Below are 22,683 nucleotides of genomic sequence, written 5' to 3'. Positions count from 1 at the left end.
TTTCAGAACCTTTTGGTGCAATTTTTTTTTCTTTTAATTCCCATTCATTCTCTATTAGGATTCAAGATTTGCTCTAACTTCTACATTTTTTAACCGATTCAACTCGTTCCAACTTTCAACTGTTCCTCTTTTGCCTTCCTATTTCACAACTTCCCACTTACCAAAAATTCTCTACAATTTTGTTTTTCTACTCTAATTTCTACATTTTCAACTTATTCAACCCATTCCACCTTTCAACTGTTCATCATTTTCCTACCTATTCCACAACTTCCCACTTACCCAAAATTCCAAATTTTCAATTTTGAAATTCACACCCAATTTTCCCAAATTTCCTTTTTCCCTTGTAATTTCTACATTTTTCAACCGATTCAACTCTTTTCAACATCATTCTGCAACATTCCCCAAGTATTTATTCAACCTCTTCACCTTCACACGCAATTTCTTCAGGAATTGCAAATTCTAGTTATTATTATTATTCTACTTATTCCGCTCACTTTTTTGACGCTTAACTCCTTCCACATACTTCAACCGATTCACTCCGTTCCACTTTTCACTTATTCCAAATATTCATGACACGGCTGCTTACATTTTTTTTGTTCGAAAAATTTTCCGTTTTCACAAAATTCACGATTTTGTGGCATTTTTTTCCCCATTCATTCTTAATGGCAGATTCAACATTTCACATTTTTGTTGTTCCAGTTTGAAATTCACTTATTTCAACACATTCAAATCACATTGGGGACATTCCCAAACTTGCCAAATTCAAAAATTTCACGTTTTCACTTTTAAAATTTGCACAAAATTTTGCAAAATTTCACAAAATTTAGTTTTTCACTTCTAGTTTCTACATTTTTCCACCGATTCAACTCGTTCCAACTTTCAACTGTTCATCTTTTGCCTACCTATTCCACACCTTCCCACTTAGAAAAATTTCCAAATTTTCAATTTTGAAATTCACACCAAATTTTCCCAAAATTTAGTTTTTCCCTTCTAATTTCTACATTTTTCAACCGATTCAACCCATTCCAACTTTATTCACTTTGTTCACCTTATGCTTACCATATTCACCCCCTTCACCCCCACTTCCACAATTCAACCCTTGACCCCCACTTCCAGAGTGGCGGCCATCTTGGATTGACCCTGAAGTGCCCCAATGAACCCGGAATGAACTGGAAGTGCCCCAAATCAAACCGGAATTGACCCCAAATGAACCGGAAGTGACCTCAGGTAAACCGGAAGTGACCCCAAATCAAACCTGAAGTGACCCCAAATCAAACCGGAAGTGACCTTTTTAAACCGGAAGTGACCCCAAATAAACCGGAAGTGACCTCAGCTAGACCGGAAGTGCCTCTAATCAAACCGGAAGTGACCCAAATCAAACCGGAAATGACCATATTTCAACATTAAGTGCCCTAAATACCTACATTTGCGCTAACTTTTGCAAATTTTGCCCGATTAAACCCATTTCAACATTTTAACCCCAAAAGTGAACCTCCTGAAGCCGTTTCTTTCCTTTTGTTCCAAATTTCAGAAATTTTTGGTGCAATTTTTTTTTCTTTTAATTCCCATTCATTCTCTATTAGGATTCAAGATTTGCTCTAACTTCTACATTTTTTAACCCATTCAACTCGTTCCAACTTTCAACTGTTCCTCTTTTGCCTTCCTATTCCACAACTTCCCACTTACCAAAAATTCTCTACAATTTTGTTTTTCTACTCTAATTTCTACATTTTCAACTTATTCAACCCATTCCACCTTTCAACTGTTCATCATTTTCCTACCTATTCCACAACTTCCCACTTACCCAAAATTCCAAATTTTCAATTTTGAAATTCACACCCAATTTTCCCAAATTTCCTTTTTCCCTTGTAATTTCTACATTTTTCAACCGATTCAACTCTTTTCAACATCATTCTGCAACATTCCCCAAGTATTTATTCAACCTCTTCACCTTCACACGCAATTTCTTCAGGAATTGCAAATTCTAGTTATTATTATTCTACTTATTCCGCTCACTTTTTTGACGCTTAACTCCTTCCACATACTTCAACCGATTCACTCCGTTCCACTTTTCACTTATTCCAAATATTCATGACACGGCTGCTTACATTTTTTTTGTTCGGAAAATTTTCCGTTTTCACAAAATTCACGATTTTGTGGCATTTTTTTCCCCATTCATTCTTAATGGCAGATTCAACATTTCACATTTTTGTTGTTCCAGTTTGAAATTCACTTATTTCAACACATTCAAATCACATTGGGGACATTCCCAAACTTGCCAAATTCAAAAATTTCACGTTTTCACTTTTAAAATTTGCACAAAATTTTGCAAAATTTCACAAAATTTAGTTTTTCACTTCTAGTTTCTACATTTTTCCACCGATTCAACTCGTTCCAACTTTCAACTGTTCATCTTTTGCCTACCTATTCCACACCTTCCCACTTAGCAAAATTTCCAAATTTTCAATTTTGAAATTGACACCAAATTTTCCCCAAATTTAGTTTTTCCCTTCTAATTTCTACATTTTTCAACCGATTCAACCCATTCCAACTTTATTCACTTTGTTCACCTTATGCTTACCATATTCACCCCCTTCACCCCCACTTCCACAATTCAACCCTTGACCCCCACTTCCAGAGTGGCGGCCATCTTGGATTGACCCTGAAGTGCCCCAATGAACCCGGAATGAACTGGAAGTGCCCCAAATCAAACCGGAATTGACCCCAAATGAACCGGAAGTGACCTCAGGTAAACCGGAAGTGACCCCAAATCAAACCGGAAGTGACCCCAAATCAAACCGGAAGTGACCTTTTTCAACCGGAAGTGACCCCAAATAAACCGGAAGTGACCTCAGCTAGACCGGAAGTGCCTCTAATCAAACCGGAAGTGACCCAAATAGACCGGAAGTGACCCAAATCAAACCGGAAGTGACCATATTTCAACATTAAGTGCCCTAAATACCTACATTTGCGCTAACTTTTGCAAATTTTGCCCGATTAAACCCATTTCAACATTTTAACCCCAAAAGTGAACCTCCTAAAGCTGTTTTTTTTCCTTTTGTTCCAAATTTCAAAAAATTTTGGTGCAATTTTTTTTCTTTTAATTCCCATTCATTCTCTATTAGGATTCAAGATTTGCTCTAACTTCTACATTTTTTAACCGATTCAACTTGTTCCAACTTTGAACTGTTCTTCTTTTGCCTTCCTATTCCACAACTACCCACTTACCAAAAATTCTCTACAATTTTGTTTTTCTAATCTAATTTCTACATTTTTCAACTTATTCAACCCATTCGACCTTTCAACTGTTCATCATTTTCCTACCTATTCCACAACTTCCCACTTACCCAAAATTCCAAATTTTCAATTTTGTAACACACCCAATTTTCCCAAATTTCCTTTTTCCCTTGTAATTTCTACATTTTTCAACCGATTCAACTCTTTTCAACATCATTCTGCAACATTCCCCAAGTATTTATTCAACCTCTTCACCTTCACACGCAATTTCTTCAGGAATTGCAAATTCTAGTTATTAGTGTGAAGGTGAAGACCTTCACACTATTGTTATTGCTGTCCTTTATTATTAGTGTGAAGGTGAAGACCTTCACACTATTGTTATTGCTGTCCTTTATTATTATTATTCTACTTATTCCGCTCACTTTTTTGACGCTTAACTCCTTCCACATACTTCAACCGATTCACTCCGTTCCACTTTTCACTTATTCCAAATATTCATGACACGGCTGCTTACATTTTTTTTGTTCGAAAAATTTTCCGTTTTCACAAAATTCACGATTTTGTGGCATTTTTTTCCCCATTCATTCTTAATGGCAGATTCAACATTTCACATTTTTGTTGTTCCAGTTTGAAATTCACTTATTTCAACACATTCAAATCACATTGGGGACATTCCCAAACTTGCCAAATTCAAAAATTTCACGTTTTCACTTTTAAAATTTGCACAAAATTTTGCAAAATTTCACAAAATTTAGTTTTTCACTTCTAGTTTCTACATTTTTCCACCGATTCAACTCGTTCCAACTTTCAACTGTTCATCTTTTGCCTACCTATTCCACACCTTCCCACTTAGCAAAATTTCCAAATTTTCAATTTTGAAATTCACACCAAATTTTCCCAAAATTTAGTTTTTCCCTTCTAATTTCTACATTTTTCAACCGATTCAACCCATTCCAACTTTATTCACTTTGTTCACCTTATGCTTACCATATTCACCCCCTTCACCCCCACTTCCACAATTCAACCCTTGACCCCCACTTCCAGAGTGGCGGCCATCTTGGATTGACCCTGAAGTGCCCCAATGAACCCGGAATGAACTGGAAGTGCCCCAAATCAAACCGGAATTGACCCCAAATGAACCGGAAGTGACCTCAGGTAAACCGGAAGTGACCCCAAATCAAACCGGAAGTGACCCCAAATCAAACCGGAAGTGACCTTTTTAAACCGGAAGTGACCCCAAATAAACCGGAAGTGACCTCAGCTAGACCGGAAGTGCCTCTAATCAAACCGGAAGTGACCTAAATAGACCGGAAGTGCCTCTAATCAAACCGGAAGTGACCTAAATAGACCGGAAGTGACCCAAATCAAACCGGAAGTGACCCCAAATGAACCGGAAGTGACCTCAGGTAAACCGGAAGTGACCCCAAATCAAACCGGAAGTGACCCCAAATCAAACCGGAAGTGACCTTTTTCAACCGGAAGTGACCCCAAATAAACCGGAAGTGACCTCAGCTAGACCGGAAGTGCCTCTAATCAAACCGGAAGTGACCCAAATAGACCGGAAGTGACCCAAATCAAACCGGAAGTGACCATATTTCAACAGTAGGTGCCTTAAATACCTACATTTGGGATACCTTTTACAAAGTTTGGCCGATTAAACCCGTTTCAACATTTTAACCCCAAAAGTGAACCTCCTGAAGCCTTTTTTTTTCCTTTTGTCCCAAATTTCAAAAAATTTTGTTGCAATTTGTTTTTCTTTTAATTCCCATTCATTCTCTATTAGGATTCAAGATTTGGTCTAACTTCTACAATTTTTAACCGATTCAATTTGTTCCAACTTTCAACTGTTCATCTTTTGCCTTCCTATTCCACAACTTCCCACTTACCAAAAATTCTCTGCAATTTTGTTTTTCTACTCTAATTTCTACATTTTTCAACTTATTCAAGCCATTCCACCTTTCAACTGTTCATCATTTTCCTACCTATTCCACAACTTCACACTTACCCAAAATTCCAAATTTTCAATTTTGAAATTCACACACAATTTTCCCAAATTTCCTTTTTCCCTTGTAATTTCTACATTTTTCAACCGATTGAAGTCTTTTCAACATCATTCTGCAGCATTCCCCAAGTCTTTATTCAACCTCTTCACCTTCACACGCAATTTCTTCAGGAATTGCAAATTCTAGTTATTATTATTATTATTCTACTTATTCCGCTCACTTTTTTGTCCGTTAACTACTTCCACATACTTCAACCGATTCACTCCATTCCACTTTTCACTGATTCCAAATATTCATGACACGGGTGCTTACATTTTTTTCGTTCAAAAAATTTTCCGTTTTCGCAAAATTCACAAAATTCCGGCAAATTCTTCCCCATTCATTCTTAATGGCAGATTCAACATTTCACATTTACGTTGCTCCAGTTTGAAATTCACTTAATTCAACACATTCAAATCACATTGGGGACATTCCCAAACTTGCCAAATTAGAAAATTTCACGTTTTCACTTTTAAAATTTGCACAAAATTTTGCAAAATTTCACAAAATTTAGTTTTTCACTTCTAATTTCTACATTTTTCCACCGATTCAACTCGTTCCAACTTTCAACTGTTCATCTTTTGCCTACCTATTCCTCACCTTCCCACTTACCAAAATTTCCAAATTTTCAATTTTGAAATTCACACCAAATTTTCCAAAAATTTAGTTTTTCCCTTCTAATTTCTACATTTTTCAACCGATTCAACCCATTCCAACTTTATTCACTTTGTTCACCTTATGCTTACCATATTCACCCCCTTCACCCCCACTTCCACAATTCAACCCTTGACCCCCACTTCCAGAGTGGCGGCCATCTTGGATTGACCCTGAAGTGCCCCAATGAACTCGGAATGAACCGGAAGTGCCCCAAATCAAACCGGAATTGACCCAAAATGAACCGGAAGTGACCTCAGGTAAACCGGAAGTGACCCCAAATCAAACCGGAAGTGACCCCAAATCAAACCGGAAGTGACCTTTTAAAACCGGAAGTGACCCCAAATAAACCGGAAGTGACCTCAGCTAGACCGGAAGTGCCTCTAATCAAACCGGAAGTGACCCAAATAGACCGGAAGTGACCCAAATCAAACCGGAAGTGACCATATTTCAACCCTAAGTGCCCTAAATGCCTACATTTGCGCTAACTTTTGCAAATTTTGCCCGATTAAACCCATTTCAACATTTTAACCCCAAAAGTGAACCTCTGAAAGCTGTTTTTTTTCCTTTTGTTCCAAATTTCAAAAAATTTTGGTGCAATTTTTTTTCTTTTAATTCCCATTCATTCTCTATTAGGATTCAAGATTTGCTCTAACTTCTACATTTTTTAACCGATTCAACTTGTTCCAACTTTGGACTGTTCTTCTTTTGCCTTCCTATTCCACAACTACCCACTTACCAAAAAATCTCTACAATTTTGTTTTTCTAATCTAATTTCTACATTTTTCAACTTATTCAACCCATTCGACCTTTCAACTGTTCATCATTTTCCTACCTATTCCACAACTTCCCACTTACCCAAAATTCCAAATTTTCAATTTTGTAATTCACACCCAATTTTCCCAAATTTCATTTTTCCCTTGTAATTTCTACATTTTTCAACCGATTCAACTCTTTTCAACATCATTCTGCAACATTCCCCAAGTATTTATTCAACCTCTTCACCTTCACACGCAATTTCTTCAGGAATTGCAAATTCTAGTTATTATTATTATTCTACTTATTCCGCTCACTTTTTTGACGCTTAACTCCTTCCACATACTTCAACCGATTCACTCCGTTCCACTTTTCACTTATTCCAAATATTCATGACACGGCTGCTTACATTTTTTTTGTTCGAAAAATTTTCCGTTTTCACAAAATTCACGATTTTGTGGCATTTTTTTCCCCATTCATTCTTAATGGCAGATTCAACATTTCACATTTTTGTTGTTCCAGTTTGAAATTCACTTATTTCAACACATTCAAATCACATTGGGGACATTCCCAAACTTGCCAAATTCAAAAATTTCACGTTTTCACTTTTAAAATTTGCACAAAATTTTGCAAAATTTCACAAAATTTAGTTTTTCACTTCTAGTTTCTACATTTTTCCACCGATTCAACTCGTTCCAACTTTCAACTGTTCATCTTTTGCCTACCTATTCCACACCTTCCCACTTAGCAAAATTTCCAAATTTTCAATTTTGAAATTCACACCAAATTTTCCCAAAATTTAGTTTTTCCCTTCTAATTTCTACATTTTTCAACCGATTCAACCCATTCCAACTTTATTCACTTTGTTCACCTTATGCTTACCATATTCACCCCCTTCACCCCCACTTCCACAATTCAACCCTTGACCCCCACTTCCAGAGTGGCGGCCATCTTGGATTGACCCTGAAGTGCCCCAATGAACCCGGAATGAACTGGAAGTGCCCCAAATCAAACCGGAATTGACCCCAAATGAACCGGAAGTGACCTCAGGTAAACCGGAAGTGACCCCAAATCAAACCGGAAGTGACCCCAAATCAAACCGGAAGTGACCTTTTTAAACCGGAAGTGACCCCAAATAAACCGGAAGTGACCTCAGGTAGACCGGAAGTGCCTCTAATCAAACCGGAAGTGACCCAAATAGACCGGAAGTGACCCAAATCTAACCGGAAGTGACCATATTTCAACTTTAGGTGCCTTAAATACCTACATTTGGGCTAACTTTTACAAAGTTTGGCCGATTAAACCCGTTTCAACATTTTAACCCCAAAAGTGAACCTCCTGAAGCCGTTTTTTTCCTTTTGTTCCAAATTTCCAAAAATTTTGGCGCAATTTTTTTTCTTTTAATTCCCATTCATTCTCTATTAGGATTCAAGATTTGCTCAAACTTCTACATTTTTTAACCAATTCAACTCGTTCCAACTTTCAACTGTTCATCTTTTGCCTTCCTATTCCACAACTTCCCACTTACCAAAAATTCTCTGCAATTTTGTTTTTCTACTGTAATTTATACATTTTTGAACCGATTCAACCCATTCCAACTTTATTCACTTTGTTCACCTTATGCTTACCATATTCACCCCCTTGACCCCCACTTCCAGTGTGGCGGCCATCTTGGATTGACCTTGAAGTGCCCCCAATGAACCCAGAATGAACCAGAAGTATCTCAAATCAAACCGGAAGTGACCTTAGGTAAACCAGAAGTGACCTTAGGTAAACCGGAAGTGACCCAAAATCAAACCGGAAGTGACCCCACATCAAACCGGAAGTGACCTTTTTAAACAGGAAGTGACCTTTTGAAACCGGAAGTGACCTCAGCTAGACAGGAAGTGCCTCTTACCAAACCGGAAGTGACCCAAATAGACCGGAAGTGACCCAAATCAAACCGGAAGTGACCATATTTCTACATTAAGTGCCCTAAATACATACATTTGCACTAACTTTCGCAAATTTTGCCCGATTAAACCCGTTTCAACATTTTAACCCCAAAAGTGAACCTCCTGAAGCCTTTTTTTTTCCTTTTGCCCCAAATTTCAAAAAATTTTGGTGCAATTTTTTTTTTCTTTTAATTCCCATTCATTCTCTATTAGGATTCAAGTTTTGCTCTAACTTCTACATTTTTTAACCGATTCAATTCGTTCCAACTTTCAACTGTTCATCTTTTGCCTTCCTATTCCACAATTTCCCACTTACCAAAAATTCTCTGCAATTTTGTTTTTCTACTCTAATTTCTACATTTTTCAACTTATTCAAGCCATTCCACCTTTCAACTGTTCATCATTTTCCTACCTATTCCACAACTTCCCACTTACCCAAAATTCCAAATTTTCAATTTTGAAATTCACACCCAATTTTCCCAAATGTCCTTTTTCCCTTGTAATTTCTACATTTTTCAACCGATTCAACTCTTTTCAACATCATTCTGCAGCATTCCCCAAGTATTTATTCAACCTCTTCACCTTCACACGCAATTTCTTCAGGAATTGCAAATTCTAGTTATTATTATTCTACTTATTCCGCTCACTTTTTTGACGCTTAACTCCTTCCACATACTTCAACCGATTCACTCCGTTCCACTTTTCACTTATTCCAAATATTCATGACACGGCTGCTTACATTTTTTTTGTTCGAAAAATTTTCCGTTTTCACAAAATTCACGATTTTGTGGCATTTTTTTCCCCATTCATTCTTAATGGCAGATTCAACATTTCACATTTTTGTTGTTCCAGTTTGAAATTCACTTATTTCAACACATTCAAATCACATTGGGGACATTCCCAAACTTGCCAAATTCAAAAATTTCACGTTTTCACTTTTAAAATTTGCACAAAATTTTGCAAAATTTCACAAAATTTAGTTTTTCACTTCTAGTTTCTACATTTTTCCACCGATTCAACTCGTTCCAACTTTCAACTGTTCATCTTTTGCCTACCTATTCCACACCTTCCCACTTAGCAAAATTTCCAAATTTTCAATTTTGAAATTCACACCAAATTTTCCCAAAATTTAGTTTTTCCCTTCTAATTTCTACATTTTTCAACCGATTCAACCCATTCCAACTTTATTCACTTTGTTCACCTTATGCTTACCATATTCACCCCCTTCACCCCCACTTCCACAATTCAACCCTTGACCCCCACTTCCAGAGTGGCGGCCATCTTGGATTGACCCTGAAGTGCCCCAATGAACCCGGAATGAACTGGAAGTGCCCCAAATCAAACCGGAATTGACCCCAAATGAACCGGAAGTGACCTCAGGTAAACCGGAAGTGACCCCAAATCAAACCGGAAGTGACCCCAAATCAAACCGGAAGTGACCTTTTTAAACCGGAAGTGACCCCAAATAAACCGGAAGTGACCTCAGCTAGACCGGAAGTGCCTCTAATCAAACCGGAAGTGACCCAAATAGACCGGAAGTGACCAAATCAAACCGGAAATGACCATATTTCAACATTAAGTGCCCTAAATACCTACATTTGCGCTAACTTTTGCAAATTTTGCCCGATTAAACCCATTTCAACATTTTAACCCCAAAAGTGAACTTCCTGAAGCCGTTTTTTTTCCTTTTGTTCCAAATTTCAAAAAATTTTGGCGCAATTTTTTTTCTTTTAATTCCCATTCATTCTCTATTAGGATTCAAGATTTGCTCTAACTTCTACATTTTTTAACCGATTCAACTCGTTCCAACTTTCAACTGTTCCTCTTTTGCCTTCCTATTCCACAACTTCCCACTTACCAAAAATTCTCTACAATTTTGTTTTTCTACTCTAATTTCTACATTTTCAACTTATTCAACCCATTCCACCTTTCAACTGTTCATCATTTTCCTACCTATTCCACAACTTCCCACTTACCCAAAATTCCAAATTTTCAATTTTGAAATTCACACCCAATTTTCCCAAATTTCCTTTTTCCCTTGTAATTTCTACATTTTTCAACCGATTCAACTCTTTTCAACATCATTCTGCAGCATTCCCCAAGTATTTATTCAACCTCTTCACCTTCACACGCAATTTCTTCAGGAATTGCAAATTCTAGTTATTATTATTCTACTTATTCCGCTCACTTTTTTGACGCTTAACTCCTTCCACATACTTCAACCGATTCACTCCGTTCCACTTTTCACTTATTCCAAATATTCATGACACGGCTGCTTACATTTTTTTTGTTCGGAAAATTTTCCGTTTTCACAAAATTCACGATTTTGTGGCATTTTTTTCCCCATTCATTCTTAATGGCAGATTCAACATTTCACATTTTTGTTGTTCCAGTTTTAAATTCACTTATTTCAACACATTCAAATCACATTGGGGACATTCCCAAACTTGCCAAATTCAAAAATTTCACGTTTTCACTTTTAAAATTTGCACAAAATTTTGCAAAATTTCACAAAATTTAGTTTTTCACTTCTAGTTTCTACATTTTTCCACCGATTCAACTCGTTCCAACTTTCAACTGTTCATCTTTTGCCTACCTATTCCACACCTTCCCACTTAGCAAAATTTCCAAATTTTCAATTTTGAAATTCACACCAAATTTTCCCAAAATTTAGTTTTTCCCTTCTAATTTCTACATTTTTCAACCGATTCAACCCATTCCAACTTTATTCACTTTGTTCACCTTATGCTTACCATATTCACCCCCTTCACCCCCACTTCCACAATTCAACCCTTGACCCCCACTTCCAGAGTGGCGGCCATCTTGGATTGACCCTGAAGTGCCCCAATGAACCCGGAATGAACTGGAAGTGCCCCAAATCAAACCGGAATTGACCCCAAATGAACCGGAAGTGACCTCAGGTAAACCGGAAGTGACCCCAAATCAAACCGGAAGTGACCCCAAATCAAACCGGAAGTGACCTTTTTCAACCGGAAGTGACCCCAAATAAACCGGAAGTGACCTCAGCTGGACCGGAAGTGCCTCTAATCAAACCGGAAGTGACCCAAATCAAACCGGAAATGACCATATTTCAACATTAAGTGCCCTAAATACCTACATTTGCGCTAACTTTTGCAAATTTTGCCAGATTAAACCCATTTCAACATTTTAACCCCAAAAGTGAACCTCCTGAAGCCGTTTCTTTCCTTTTGTTCCAAATTTCAGAAACTTTTGGTGCAATTTTTTTTTCTTTTAATTCCCATTCATTCTCTATTAGGATTCAAGATTTGCTCTAACTTCTACATTTTTTAACCGATTCAACTCGTTCCAACTTTCAACTGTTCCTCTTTTGCCTTCCTATTCCACAACTTCCCACTTACCAAAAATTCTCTACAATTTTGTTTTTCTACTCTAATTTCTACATTTTCAACTTATTCAACCCATTCCACCTTTCAACTGTTCATCATTTTCCTACCTATTCCACAACTTCCCACTTACCCAAAATTCCAAATTTTCAATTTTGAAATTCACACCCAATTTTCCCAAATTTCCTTTTTCCCTTGTAATTTCTACATTTTTCAACCGATTCAACTCTTTTCAACATCATTCTGCAACATTCCCCAAGTATTTATTCAACCTCTTCACCTTCACACGCAATTTCTTCAGGAATTGCAAATTCTAGTTATTATTATTATTCTACTTATTCCGCTCACTTTTTTGACCCTTAACTACTTCCACATACTTCAACCGATTCACTCCATTCCACTTTTCACTGATTTCAAATATTCATGACACGGCTGCTTACATTTTTTTCGTTCAAAAAATTTTCCGTTTTCGCAAAATTCACAAAATTCCGGCAAATTCTTCCCCATTCATTCTTAATGGCAGATTCAACATTTCACATTTACGTTGCTCCAGTTTGAAGTTCACTTAATTCAACACATTCAAATCACATTGGGGACATTCCCAAACTTGCCAAATTCAAAAATTTCACGTTTTCACTTTTAAAATTTGCACAAAATTTTGCAAAATTTCACAAAATTTAGTTTATCACTTCTAATTTCTACATTTTTCCACCGATTCAACTCGTTCCAACTTTCAACTGTTCATCTTTTGCCTACCTATTCCACACCTTCCCACTTACCAAAATTTCCAAATTTTCCATCCATCCATCCATCCATCCATCCATCCATCCATCCATCCATCCATCCAATCATCTTCTTCCGCTTATCCGGGGTCGGGTCGCGGGGGCAGCAGCTTTAGGAGGGACTCCCAGACTTCCCTCTCCCTAGCCACTTCATCCAGCTCATCCCGGGGGATCCCAATGCGTTCCCAGGCCAGCTGAGAGATATAGTCTCTCCAGCGCGTCCTAGGTCGTCCCCGGGGTCTCCTACCGGTGGGACATGCCCGGAACACCTCCCCAGGGAGGCGTCCAGGAGGCATCCTGATAAGATGCCCGAGCCACCTCATCTGGCTCCTCTCAACGTGGAGGAGTAGCGACTCTACTCCGAGTCTCTCCTGGATGACCGAGCTTCTCACCCTATCTCTAAGGGAGAGCCCGGACATCCTGCGGATAAAACTCATTTCGGCCGCTTGTATCCGAGATCTCGTTCTTTCGGTCACGACCCATAGCTCGTGACCATAGGTGAGGGTAGGAGCGTAAATCGACCGGTAAATTGAGAGCTTTGCCTTTTGGCTCAGCTCTCTCTTCACCACAACGGACCGGTACAAGGTCCGCATTACTGCCGACGCTGCACCGGCCGCCTGTCAATCTCACGCTCCATCCTCCCGTCACTCGTGAACAAGACTCCAAGATACTTGAACTCCTCCACTTGGGGCAGGATCTCATCCCCGATCCGGAGAGGGCATTCCACCCTTTTCCGATCGAGGACCATGGACTCGGATTTGGAGGTGCTGACCCTCATCCCGACCGCTTCACACTCGGCTGCGAACCGTTCCAGCGAGAGCTGGAGATCACGGCCTGAAGAAGCCAACAGCACCACGTCATCTGCAAAAAGCAGAGACGCGATGCTGAGGTCCCCAAACCGGACCCCCTCAACGCCTCGGCTGCGCCTAGAAATTCTGTCCATAAAAATTATGAACAGAATCGGTGACAAAGGGCAGCCATGGCGGAGTCCAACCCTCACTGGGAACGAATCCGACTTACTGCCGGAAATGCGGACCAGACTCTGGCATCGGTGATACAGGGACCGAACCGCCCTTATCAGTTGGCTCGGCACCCCGTACTCCCGAAGCACCCTCCACAGAACCTCCCGAGGGACACGGTCGAACGCCTTCTCCAAGTCCACAAAACACATGTGGACTGGTTGGGCGAACTCCCATGCACCCTCGAGGATCCTGCCGAGGGTGTAGAGCTGGTCCACTGTTCCACGGCCAGGACGAAAGCCACACTGTTCCTCCTGATTCCGAGGTTCGACCTCCCGACGGACCCTCCTCTCCAGCACCCCTGAATAGACCTTACCAGGGAGGCTGAGGAGTGTGATCCCCCTGTAATTGGAACACACCCTACGGTCCCCCTTCTTAAAGAGGGGAACCACCACCCCAGTCTGCCAATCCAGAGGCACTGTCCCCGATGTCCACGCAACGTTGTAGAGGCGTGTCAGCCTTGACAGCCCTACAACATCCAGAGCCTTTAAGAACTCCGGGCGGATCTCATCCACCCCCGGGGCCTTGCCACCGAGGAGTTTTTTAACTACCTCAGTGACTTCGACCCCAGAGATTGGAGAATCCGCCTCAGAGTCTCCAGGCCCTGCTTCCTCAATGGAAGGCGTGTAGGTGGAATTGAGGAGGTCTTCGAAGTATTCTCCCCACCGACTCACGACGTCCCGAGTCGAGGTCAGCAGCACGCCATCCCCACTGTAAACAGTGTTGACGTTGCACTGCTTCCCCCTCCTGAGACGCCGGATGGTGGACCAGAATTTCCTCGAAGCCGTCCGAAAGTCATTCTCCATGGCCTCACCGAACTCCTCCCACGCCCGGGTTTTTGCCTCAGCAACCGCCGAAGCCGCGTTCCGCTTGGCCATCCGGTACCTGTCAGCTGCCTCCGGAGTCCCGCAGGCCAAAACGGCCCGATAGGACTCCTTCTTCAGCTTGACGGCATCCCTTACCGCCGGTGTCCACCAGCGGGTTCGGAGATTGCCGCCACGACAGGCACCAACGACCTTACGGCCACAGCTCCGGTCGGCTGCCTCAACAATGGAGACGCGGAACATGGTCCACTCAGACTCAATGTCCCCCGCCTCCCCCGGGACGTGGGAAAAGCTCTGCCGGAGGTGGGAGTTGAAGCTCTTCCTGACAGGAGATTCTGCCAGACGTTCCCAGCAGACCCTCACAGAGCGTTTGGGTCTGCCAGGTCGGACCGGCATCTTCCCCCACCATCGGAGCCAACCCACCACCAGGTGGTGATCAGTTGACAGCTCCGCCGCTCTCTTCACCCGAGTGTCCAAAACATGCGGCCGCAAATCCGATGACACGACTACAAAGTCGATCATCGAACTGCGGCCTAGGGTGTCCTGGTGCCAAGTGCACACATGGACACCCTTATGTTTGAACATGGTGTTCATTATTGAAAATCCGTGTCGAGCACAGAAGTCCAACAATATAACACCGCTCGGGTTCAGATCAGGGGGGCCGTTCCTCCCAATCACGCCCTTCCAGGTCTCACTGTCATTGCCCACGTGAGCATTGAAGTCACCCAGTAGAACGATGGAGTTCCCAGAAGGAGCGCTCTCCAGCACTTCCTCCAGGGACCCCAAGAAGGGTGGGTACTCTGAGCTGCCGTTTGGTGCATAGACACAAACAACAGTCAGGACCTGTCCCCCCACCCGAAGGCGGAGGGAGGCTACCCTCTCGTTCACCGGGGTGAACCCCAATGTGCAGGCGCCCAGCCTGGGGGCAATAAGTATACCCACACCTGCTCGACGCCTCTCACCGTGGGCAACTCCAAAGTGGAAGAGAGTCCAGCCCCTCTCGAGAGGGCTTGTACCGGAACCCAAACTGCGCGTGGAGGCTAGTCCGACTATATCTAGTCGGAATCTTTCTGCCTCGCACACCAGCTCGGGCTATTTTCCAGCCAGAGAGGTGACATTCCATGTCCCAAGAGCCAGCTTCTGCAGCCGGGGATCAGACCGCCAAGGTCCCTGCCTTTGGCTGCCGCCCAGCTCACATTGCACCCGACCGCTTCGGCCCCCCCCCCACAGGTGGTGAGCCCATGGGAAGGGGGACCCACGTTTCCATTTCGGGCTATGCCCGGCCGGGCCCCATGGGCGAAGGCCCGGCCACAAGACGCTCGCCTTCGAGACCCGCCTCCAGGCCTGGCTCCAGAGGGAGGCCCCGGTGACCCGCGTCTGGGCGAGGGAAAACAAAGTCCATTTATGTTTTTCATCATAAGGGGCTTGGGTGAGCCGTGCTTTGTCTGACCCCTCACCTAGGACCCGTTTGCCATGGGTGACCCTACCAGGGGCATGAAGCCCCCGACAACATGGCTCCTAGGATCATAGGGGCACGCAAACCCCTCCACCTGTAAGGGAACGGACAGTACAGCCAAGTGCGTAGCGACGGACTTTATTGGAGAAGGGGATGATGGGAACAGCTGGCGCTGGAGCGGCGATCGGGCTGGAGAGGACAAACGATTCTGCGGGGGTTCCAAATAGTCAAGCGAGTCCGTATCTTCGGGACTGATGAGCAAAGCAGCATCAAGGGACAGACTGACACTCAGGTCTGCGCTGGCGGCGCTGATATAGCGCTGTCCATGAGCCCGTGGCAGGTGACGGCGATTCCATTGACAGGGGGGCGTGGTCCTGTCGCCGGTGGCACCAGCACGTGACAGAACCCCCCCCACAAGGGACGGCTCCCGACGTCCCCAGGAACCAAAAACAAAAAAAACAAAAAAACAAAAAAGGAAGGCAATTCCCCGGGCGACCAGGTGGGGGGGTCAGCACACCGCCGAAACGTCCGACACCTCGCCAGACGCAGGATCGACGGACGCGGGAGCAGAAGACCCCGGCACCGGCGGGCAAGACCTCCCCTCGTCCCTCCTCGGGCGCCCGCGCCGAGGACCCGGTTGGTCCAGATGGCAGCGATGGAACTCCGTGATGAGCGAACGGTCGAGTATCCAGCGGCTCGGAACCCAGGAGCGGTGCGCGTCGTCGTAACCCTCCCAATCCACGAGGTATCCGCGATCGGAGCAGGGAGCGGACAGCGTAAGCCGGGCCCCCATCAACGAGCTGGGGCGGCGGCGGCGGAACGGGCGCCGGCGCCAACGTGCTCTCATGGATGGGCCGCACACGGGACACGTGGAACGTGGGGTGAACCTTCATGGACTCTGGAAGGAGAAGACGGACTGCGGCCGGGCCAATCACCTTCTGAATAGGGAACGGTCCAACAAAGCGGGGCGCCAGTTTGCGGGATCCTGCTCGCAGCGGCAAATCCCGCGTCGAGAGCCACACACGCTGCCCCACTCTGTACTCCGGAGCCGGTGTCCGGTGCTTGTTCGCCTGGCGGGCGTAGCCTGAAACAGAGCGGAGAAGAGTGACCCGGCCCCTCGCCCAGGCGCGATGACAACGGCGGACACAAGCCTGGGCCGACGGGCACGCCGCACCACGCTCCTGGTGGGCGAACAAGGGTGGCTGGTACCCGAAGACGCAGTGGAAAGGCGAAAGTCCAGTAGCCGAGCTGGGGAGGGAATTGTGAGCGTACTCTACCCAGGGGAGCTGTTGGACCCACCCGCGCTGGTCCCCGGCGGCCATGCATCGGAGAGACCTGCCCAGTTCCTGGTTCAGGCGCTCCGCTTGACCGTTGGACTGAGGGTGAAACCCCGAGGAGAGGCTGGCCGTGGCGCCGAGGAGTCGGCAGAACTCCGTCCAGAAGGTGGAAGCGAATTGAGGTCCTCGGTCTGACACGATGTCTTGTGGGAGGCCGTGGTGGCGAAACACCTCCCGCACCATGATGGACGCCGTCTGCTTCGCAGATGGGAGCTTAGGCAGAGGGATGAAATGCGTCATCTTGCTAAAACGGTCCACCACCGTGAGGACCACCGTGTTTCCCTCAGAGGGGGGGAGGCCCGTGACAAAGTCGATCGACAGGTGAGACCAGGGACGCTGGGGGACCGGCAAGGGTTGAAGCAGCCCGGCCGGAGGACGAGTAGACGTCTTGTAGCGGTTACAAATTTAGCAGGCTCTGACGTAATCGCTGGTGTCCACTTGCCAGGTGGGCCACCAGAAACGCTGTGCCACCACGTACGTCGTGCGTGCCGCGCCGGGATGACAGGCCAGGCGTGAGTCGTGCGCCCATTGCAGCACGGACGACCGCAGACCTTCAGGGACGAACAGGCGACCCTCCGGGCAGTTGCTGGGGCCGGGTTGATCGCGTGATGCGGCTTCCACTTGGCGTTCGATCTCCCATGTAAGAGCCGCCACCCGAACTGAGCTCGGGAGGATAGTGGGAGGCGGACCCTGTCCCTCCTCCCCCCCAGGAAACAAACGCGACAGGGCGTCCGCCTTCGCGTTACGGGAACCCGGTCTATAGGAAAGAGAGAAATCAAACCGGTCAAAGAACAGAGCCCACCGTGCTTGTCTTGCGTTCAGCCTCTTGGCCGATCGCAGATACTCCAAGTTGCGGTGGTCGGTCCAGACGATGAACGGAGTGGTGGCGCCCTCCAGCCAATGCCGCCACTCCTCCAAGGCCAACTTGACGGCGAGGAGCTCCCGATTCCCGATGTCATAGTTTCGTTCCGAGGCCGACAGACGGCGAGAAAAGAAGGCGCACGGGTGGAGGCGATCGTCTTGGCGGCTACGTTGAGACAACACCGCCCCGACACCCACGTTCGAAGCGTCCACCTCGACCACGAACTGTCTGTCGGGATCGGGAACCCTGAGGATGGGAGCGGATGTGAACCTCCTCTTAAGCTCCTGAAATGCCCGTTCTGCCCGTTCCGTCCATTTGTACGGGGAGGCGGGGCTGGTAAGGGAGGTGAGGGGCGCGGCCACCGTGCTGTATCCACGGATAAAACGGCGATAAAAGTTCGCGAACCCTAAGAACTGTTGCAGTCGCTTGCGTGTTTCGGGAACAGGCCATGACGTGACCGCTTGCACCTTCCCAGGGTCCATCTCGATGAATCCCTCACGCACCACATAGCCGAGGAATTTGACAGAGGAGGCGTGGAACTCGCACTTCTCCGCCTTCACGTAGAGCGAATTCTCAAGGAGACGGCGCAGCACCGCCCGTACATGCTTGATGTGCTCAGGGAGCGAGCGGGAGAAAATGAGGACGTCGTCTAAATAAACGAACACGAATTTGTCCAGCATGTCTCGTAGCACGTCGTTAATCAGTGACTGGAAAACCGCTGGGGCGTTGGTGAGCCCAAACGGAACCACCAAGTACTCGTAGTGTCCGCTCGGGGTGTTGAAAGCCGTCTTCCACTCGTCTCCCTCCCGGATGCGGATCAGGTGGTAGGCGTTGCGAAGATCCAGCTTGGTGAAAATGGTGGCTCCCTGAAGGCTCTCGAAGGCGGAAGACAGAAGAGGCAGAGGGTATCGGTTCTTCACAGTGATCTCGTTTATTCCCTGGTAGTCGATACACGGGCGTAGCATGCCCTCCTTCTTCTTCACGAAGAAAAACCCCGCTCCCGCAGGTGAAGAGGACGGTCGTATGATACCGGCTGCCAGGGACTCCCGGATGTATTCCTCCATAGCCCGGCGCTCAGGAGCGGACAGGGAGTAGACGCGTCCTTTGGGAGGGAAGGTGCCGGGTAACAGCTCGATAGCGCAGTCGTAGGACCGGTGTGGAGGAAGAGAAGTGGCCCTGGCTTTACTAAAAACCTCCTTGAGTTCGTGATAAAACGCTGGGACATTGGGGATGTCGGGACTGTACCTCGGCGGGGCTCTGCTGAGTGGGCTGGTGGCCGCCCTCAGGCACACCTGATGGCAGCGTTCGCTCCACTGCCGAACAACCCCCACCTCCCAGTCCAGCACCGGGTTGTGCTGCCGCAACCAAGGGTGCCCCAGTATGAGCTGCTGTCCTGGGAGGGAAAGAAGAAAAAACTGGATGGTCTCGTGGTGATTGCCCGAGAGCAGTAACTTAATTGGTTCCGTCACGAAAGCCACCTCGCCGATCAGACGGCCATCAATGGCACGTGCGGGAATAGACGGGCTCAGAGGGAGGAAGCCGACACCCCACTTGCGTGCCAGGCTAATGTCCATGATGTTCCCCTCCGCGCCGGAATCCACCAAGGCCGCCACGTTCTGGTCGCCCGCCGCGAGCTGGACGCGTGCCTGTAGCGTGAGCGTGCTGGGGCTGGGAGAGCCGGTGCTGGTCGAGCTCACGCGGATCCCCCGACGCCGCGTGAGCTCCGGCCTCTTTAACGGGCACCCCGCTACCCGATGGCCCCCCTCCCCACAGTAAAAACACAAGCCCAGTGAGGGGCGTCGACGGTGCTCCTCCGAGGGAACCCGAGCCCCTCCCAGATCCATGGGCTCGGCGGGTGGTGTGGTTGGCGGGTCCCCAGCAGACGGAGGAATGTGACCACACGGGTTTCGCGGGGACCTCCTCTCCCGATCGCGCCGCCGCGTCTGGATCCGCCGGTCTACTCGGGCCGCCAAGTCCATTGCGCCCTTCAGGGTTCGCGGGCGATCGTACGCAACCAGTCCATCTTTCATGTACTCAGCGAGTCCGTTTAGGAAGGTGCTGACGAGCGCCGGCGTGTTCCATCCGCTGCTGCCGGCCAACGTCTGGAACTTAAGGGCGTACTCTGCGACCGATCGGCTACCTTGACGCAGCGTCGCCAGTTCCTTGGCGGCGTCCTAGGCGGCGGATCCCAGGTCGAACAGGCGGAGCAATTCCTCCGCGAAGGCGTCGAAGGAATCGCAAGCCGGGGCCATCCTTTCATATTCGGCCAGGCCCCACAGCCGCGCCTCGCCCGTGAGGTGGGTTAGGACGAACCCGACCTTGGCTGATTCCGACGAAAACGTGATTGGCTGGAGGCTGAACATTATGCGGCAGTTCGTCACGAATGCCCTCACGTGCTTGGGATCGCCGTTAAACTTCTCGATGTTGCCAAGGCGGGGCTCCGGGACGTCCACGAGCGTCCTGGCCTCGGCAGACGAGCGGTGCGGGGGTACCGTGACAGCCGGGGACGCAGCCACCGACAGTCTCTGGAGGGCTTGGGCCATCTCCTGCTGCTGTAGCTGTTGCTGCAGACCAACCTTGATCAGGTGCCGGATGTCGGCAGACAGGCTGCTGACGGCGGTCTCGGCTCGCTCCAGTCGACTCAATGCCGTCTCGTCGTTCGCTGGCTGCATAGCGTTGGTCAGTCTGTACTGTAAGGGAACGGACAATACAGCCAAGTGCGTAGTGACGGACTTTATTGGAGAAGGGGATGATGGGAACAGCTGGCGCTGGAGCGGCGATCGGGCTGGAGAGGACAAACGATTCTGCGGGGGTTCCAAATAGTCAAGCGAGTCCGTATCTTCGGGACTGATGAGCAAAGCAGCATCAAGGGACAGACTGACACTCAGGTCTGCGCTGGCGGCGCTGATATAGCGCTGTCCATGAGCCCGTGGCAGGTGACGGCGATTCCATTGACAGGGGGGCGTGGTCCTGTCGCCGGTGGCACCAGCACGTGACACCACCAAGATAAGGTGACGACTCGCGGAGGGGTAGATTGATTCCGGTGGAGTTAATTTAACTCGGGTCGTTAGATTACGGACGAATCTCCGAACCCGGCTAAGACAAACCCGTTACCGGGAAGCCGGGGGCACCTTATTGAAAGAGGTGCGTTTGACAGTGGCTAATGCTATAATGATAGCTGCTATACGCACGAGGCTATTTCGTTTCAAAATAGGCTGCTCCATTAATGTTTCGAGTAAATTTACGGAACAATATGGAAGAAAAACATAAGTAGGCAGTACCAATGTGTAAGATCGAACTTTAGTCAGTTCCGATCATTTTATAAGACATAGTTTGAGAAACGCGATTGTTTACAGAGGGCTCATTGGTTATTGCATACCGCAACCCTAGTCACCCTCAGTTTGTTGCAGTATAGCTTCTATTTTATGTGCCTTTTAATCCGGTGCACCATATATATGAAATGATTTCTAAAATAAAAAATTCAATGAGGGTGCGCCTTATAATCCAGTGCGCCTTTTGGTGCAAAAAATACGGTAATAGAAAATGGAGAAAACTGAACCGAGTAAAAAATAGCCCCCAAACAGATCATAAAAGTATCTCTGCAGCACCTGGAGGGATATATGACACAATAAAATGAATATAGATGCAAAAAAGTGGATTTTCCATATTTCAAGGGCTACTGTGCGCCCAGTAAAAATGAAGCCCTGTGCAATGATTAAAATGGCTGCTTGATACGAATTCTAAAACCTTTTGCCAGTGCAAAATAAAATGAATCATACAATGTGAGACAGAAAATCAAATCAACAAGACAAACATTTATTAAAAAGCAATGAAAAGGGTTTTGTTAAAACTTACCCTCTGAGGACAATTGCTCCCTGCTCTAGGATGGGATCATCAATGACATCTGTTAAAGATGACAGACACACCTTCAGTTTAACTACCCACAAAAGATGTGAACATATGGGTCTTACATCAACAGTTGTGGGAGTAATGTGTTACTTTTGGAACAATATATTACATTTAGGCAGTAACGATGGAATATAACAAGTTACTCAACATGTTTCTGTAATTACTACAGTAAATGTGTCACGCCCGTGCCACAGCACGCTCGGCCTGCACTTCACTTGGCCACACCCCTTTCGTTACCGTAATGTCTGTCACCTGCTTCCTCTTGTTACCCGGTGTATTTAAGCCCTGCCCGTGTGTTTCTCCCTGTCGGTGTCTACTGTTGTGTCCATTCCTGTTCGTGCCCAGTGTTCCTGTTCTTGTCATCTGGTTTTCCCTCGGTCTGTCTGAAGGCTCACGGTCAGAATTTGTCCAAGGGGACTTCATGTCGGTCAGTCTGTCTGTTTTGCTGGCCGTGAGTCTTCCTCCCGTCTGTGTCGTCGGTTCCCCACCTGCCTCCCTTCCAACTC

At 46.2% G+C, this 22,683-nt stretch overlaps 1 protein-coding gene across 6 annotated transcripts in view; it reads right to left on the bottom strand.

Annotated features, from left to right (window-relative positions):
* Positions 1–22,683, bottom strand: part of zgc:153993 (uncharacterized protein LOC767645 homolog) — a 57,436-nt gene that overhangs the window by 23,034 nt on the left and 11,719 nt on the right. For all 6 annotated transcript variants that reach the window (XM_049717536.2, XM_068650551.1, XM_068650552.1 and 3 more), the window contains one exon: positions 22,124–22,172. In XM_049717536.2, coding sequence (XP_049573493.2) covers positions 22,124–22,172 — 49 coding nt within the window. The remainder of the gene's footprint in view (positions 1–22,123; positions 22,173–22,683) is intronic.

The sequence above is a fragment of the Syngnathus scovelli genome, chromosome 4 (genome assembly GCF_024217435.2).
Source record: "Syngnathus scovelli strain Florida chromosome 4, RoL_Ssco_1.2, whole genome shotgun sequence".
Lineage (NCBI taxonomy): Eukaryota > Metazoa > Chordata > Actinopteri > Syngnathiformes > Syngnathidae > Syngnathus > Syngnathus scovelli.
Note: the sequence above shows the minus strand (reverse complement) of the source record. Positions and strands in the feature narration are given on the sequence as shown.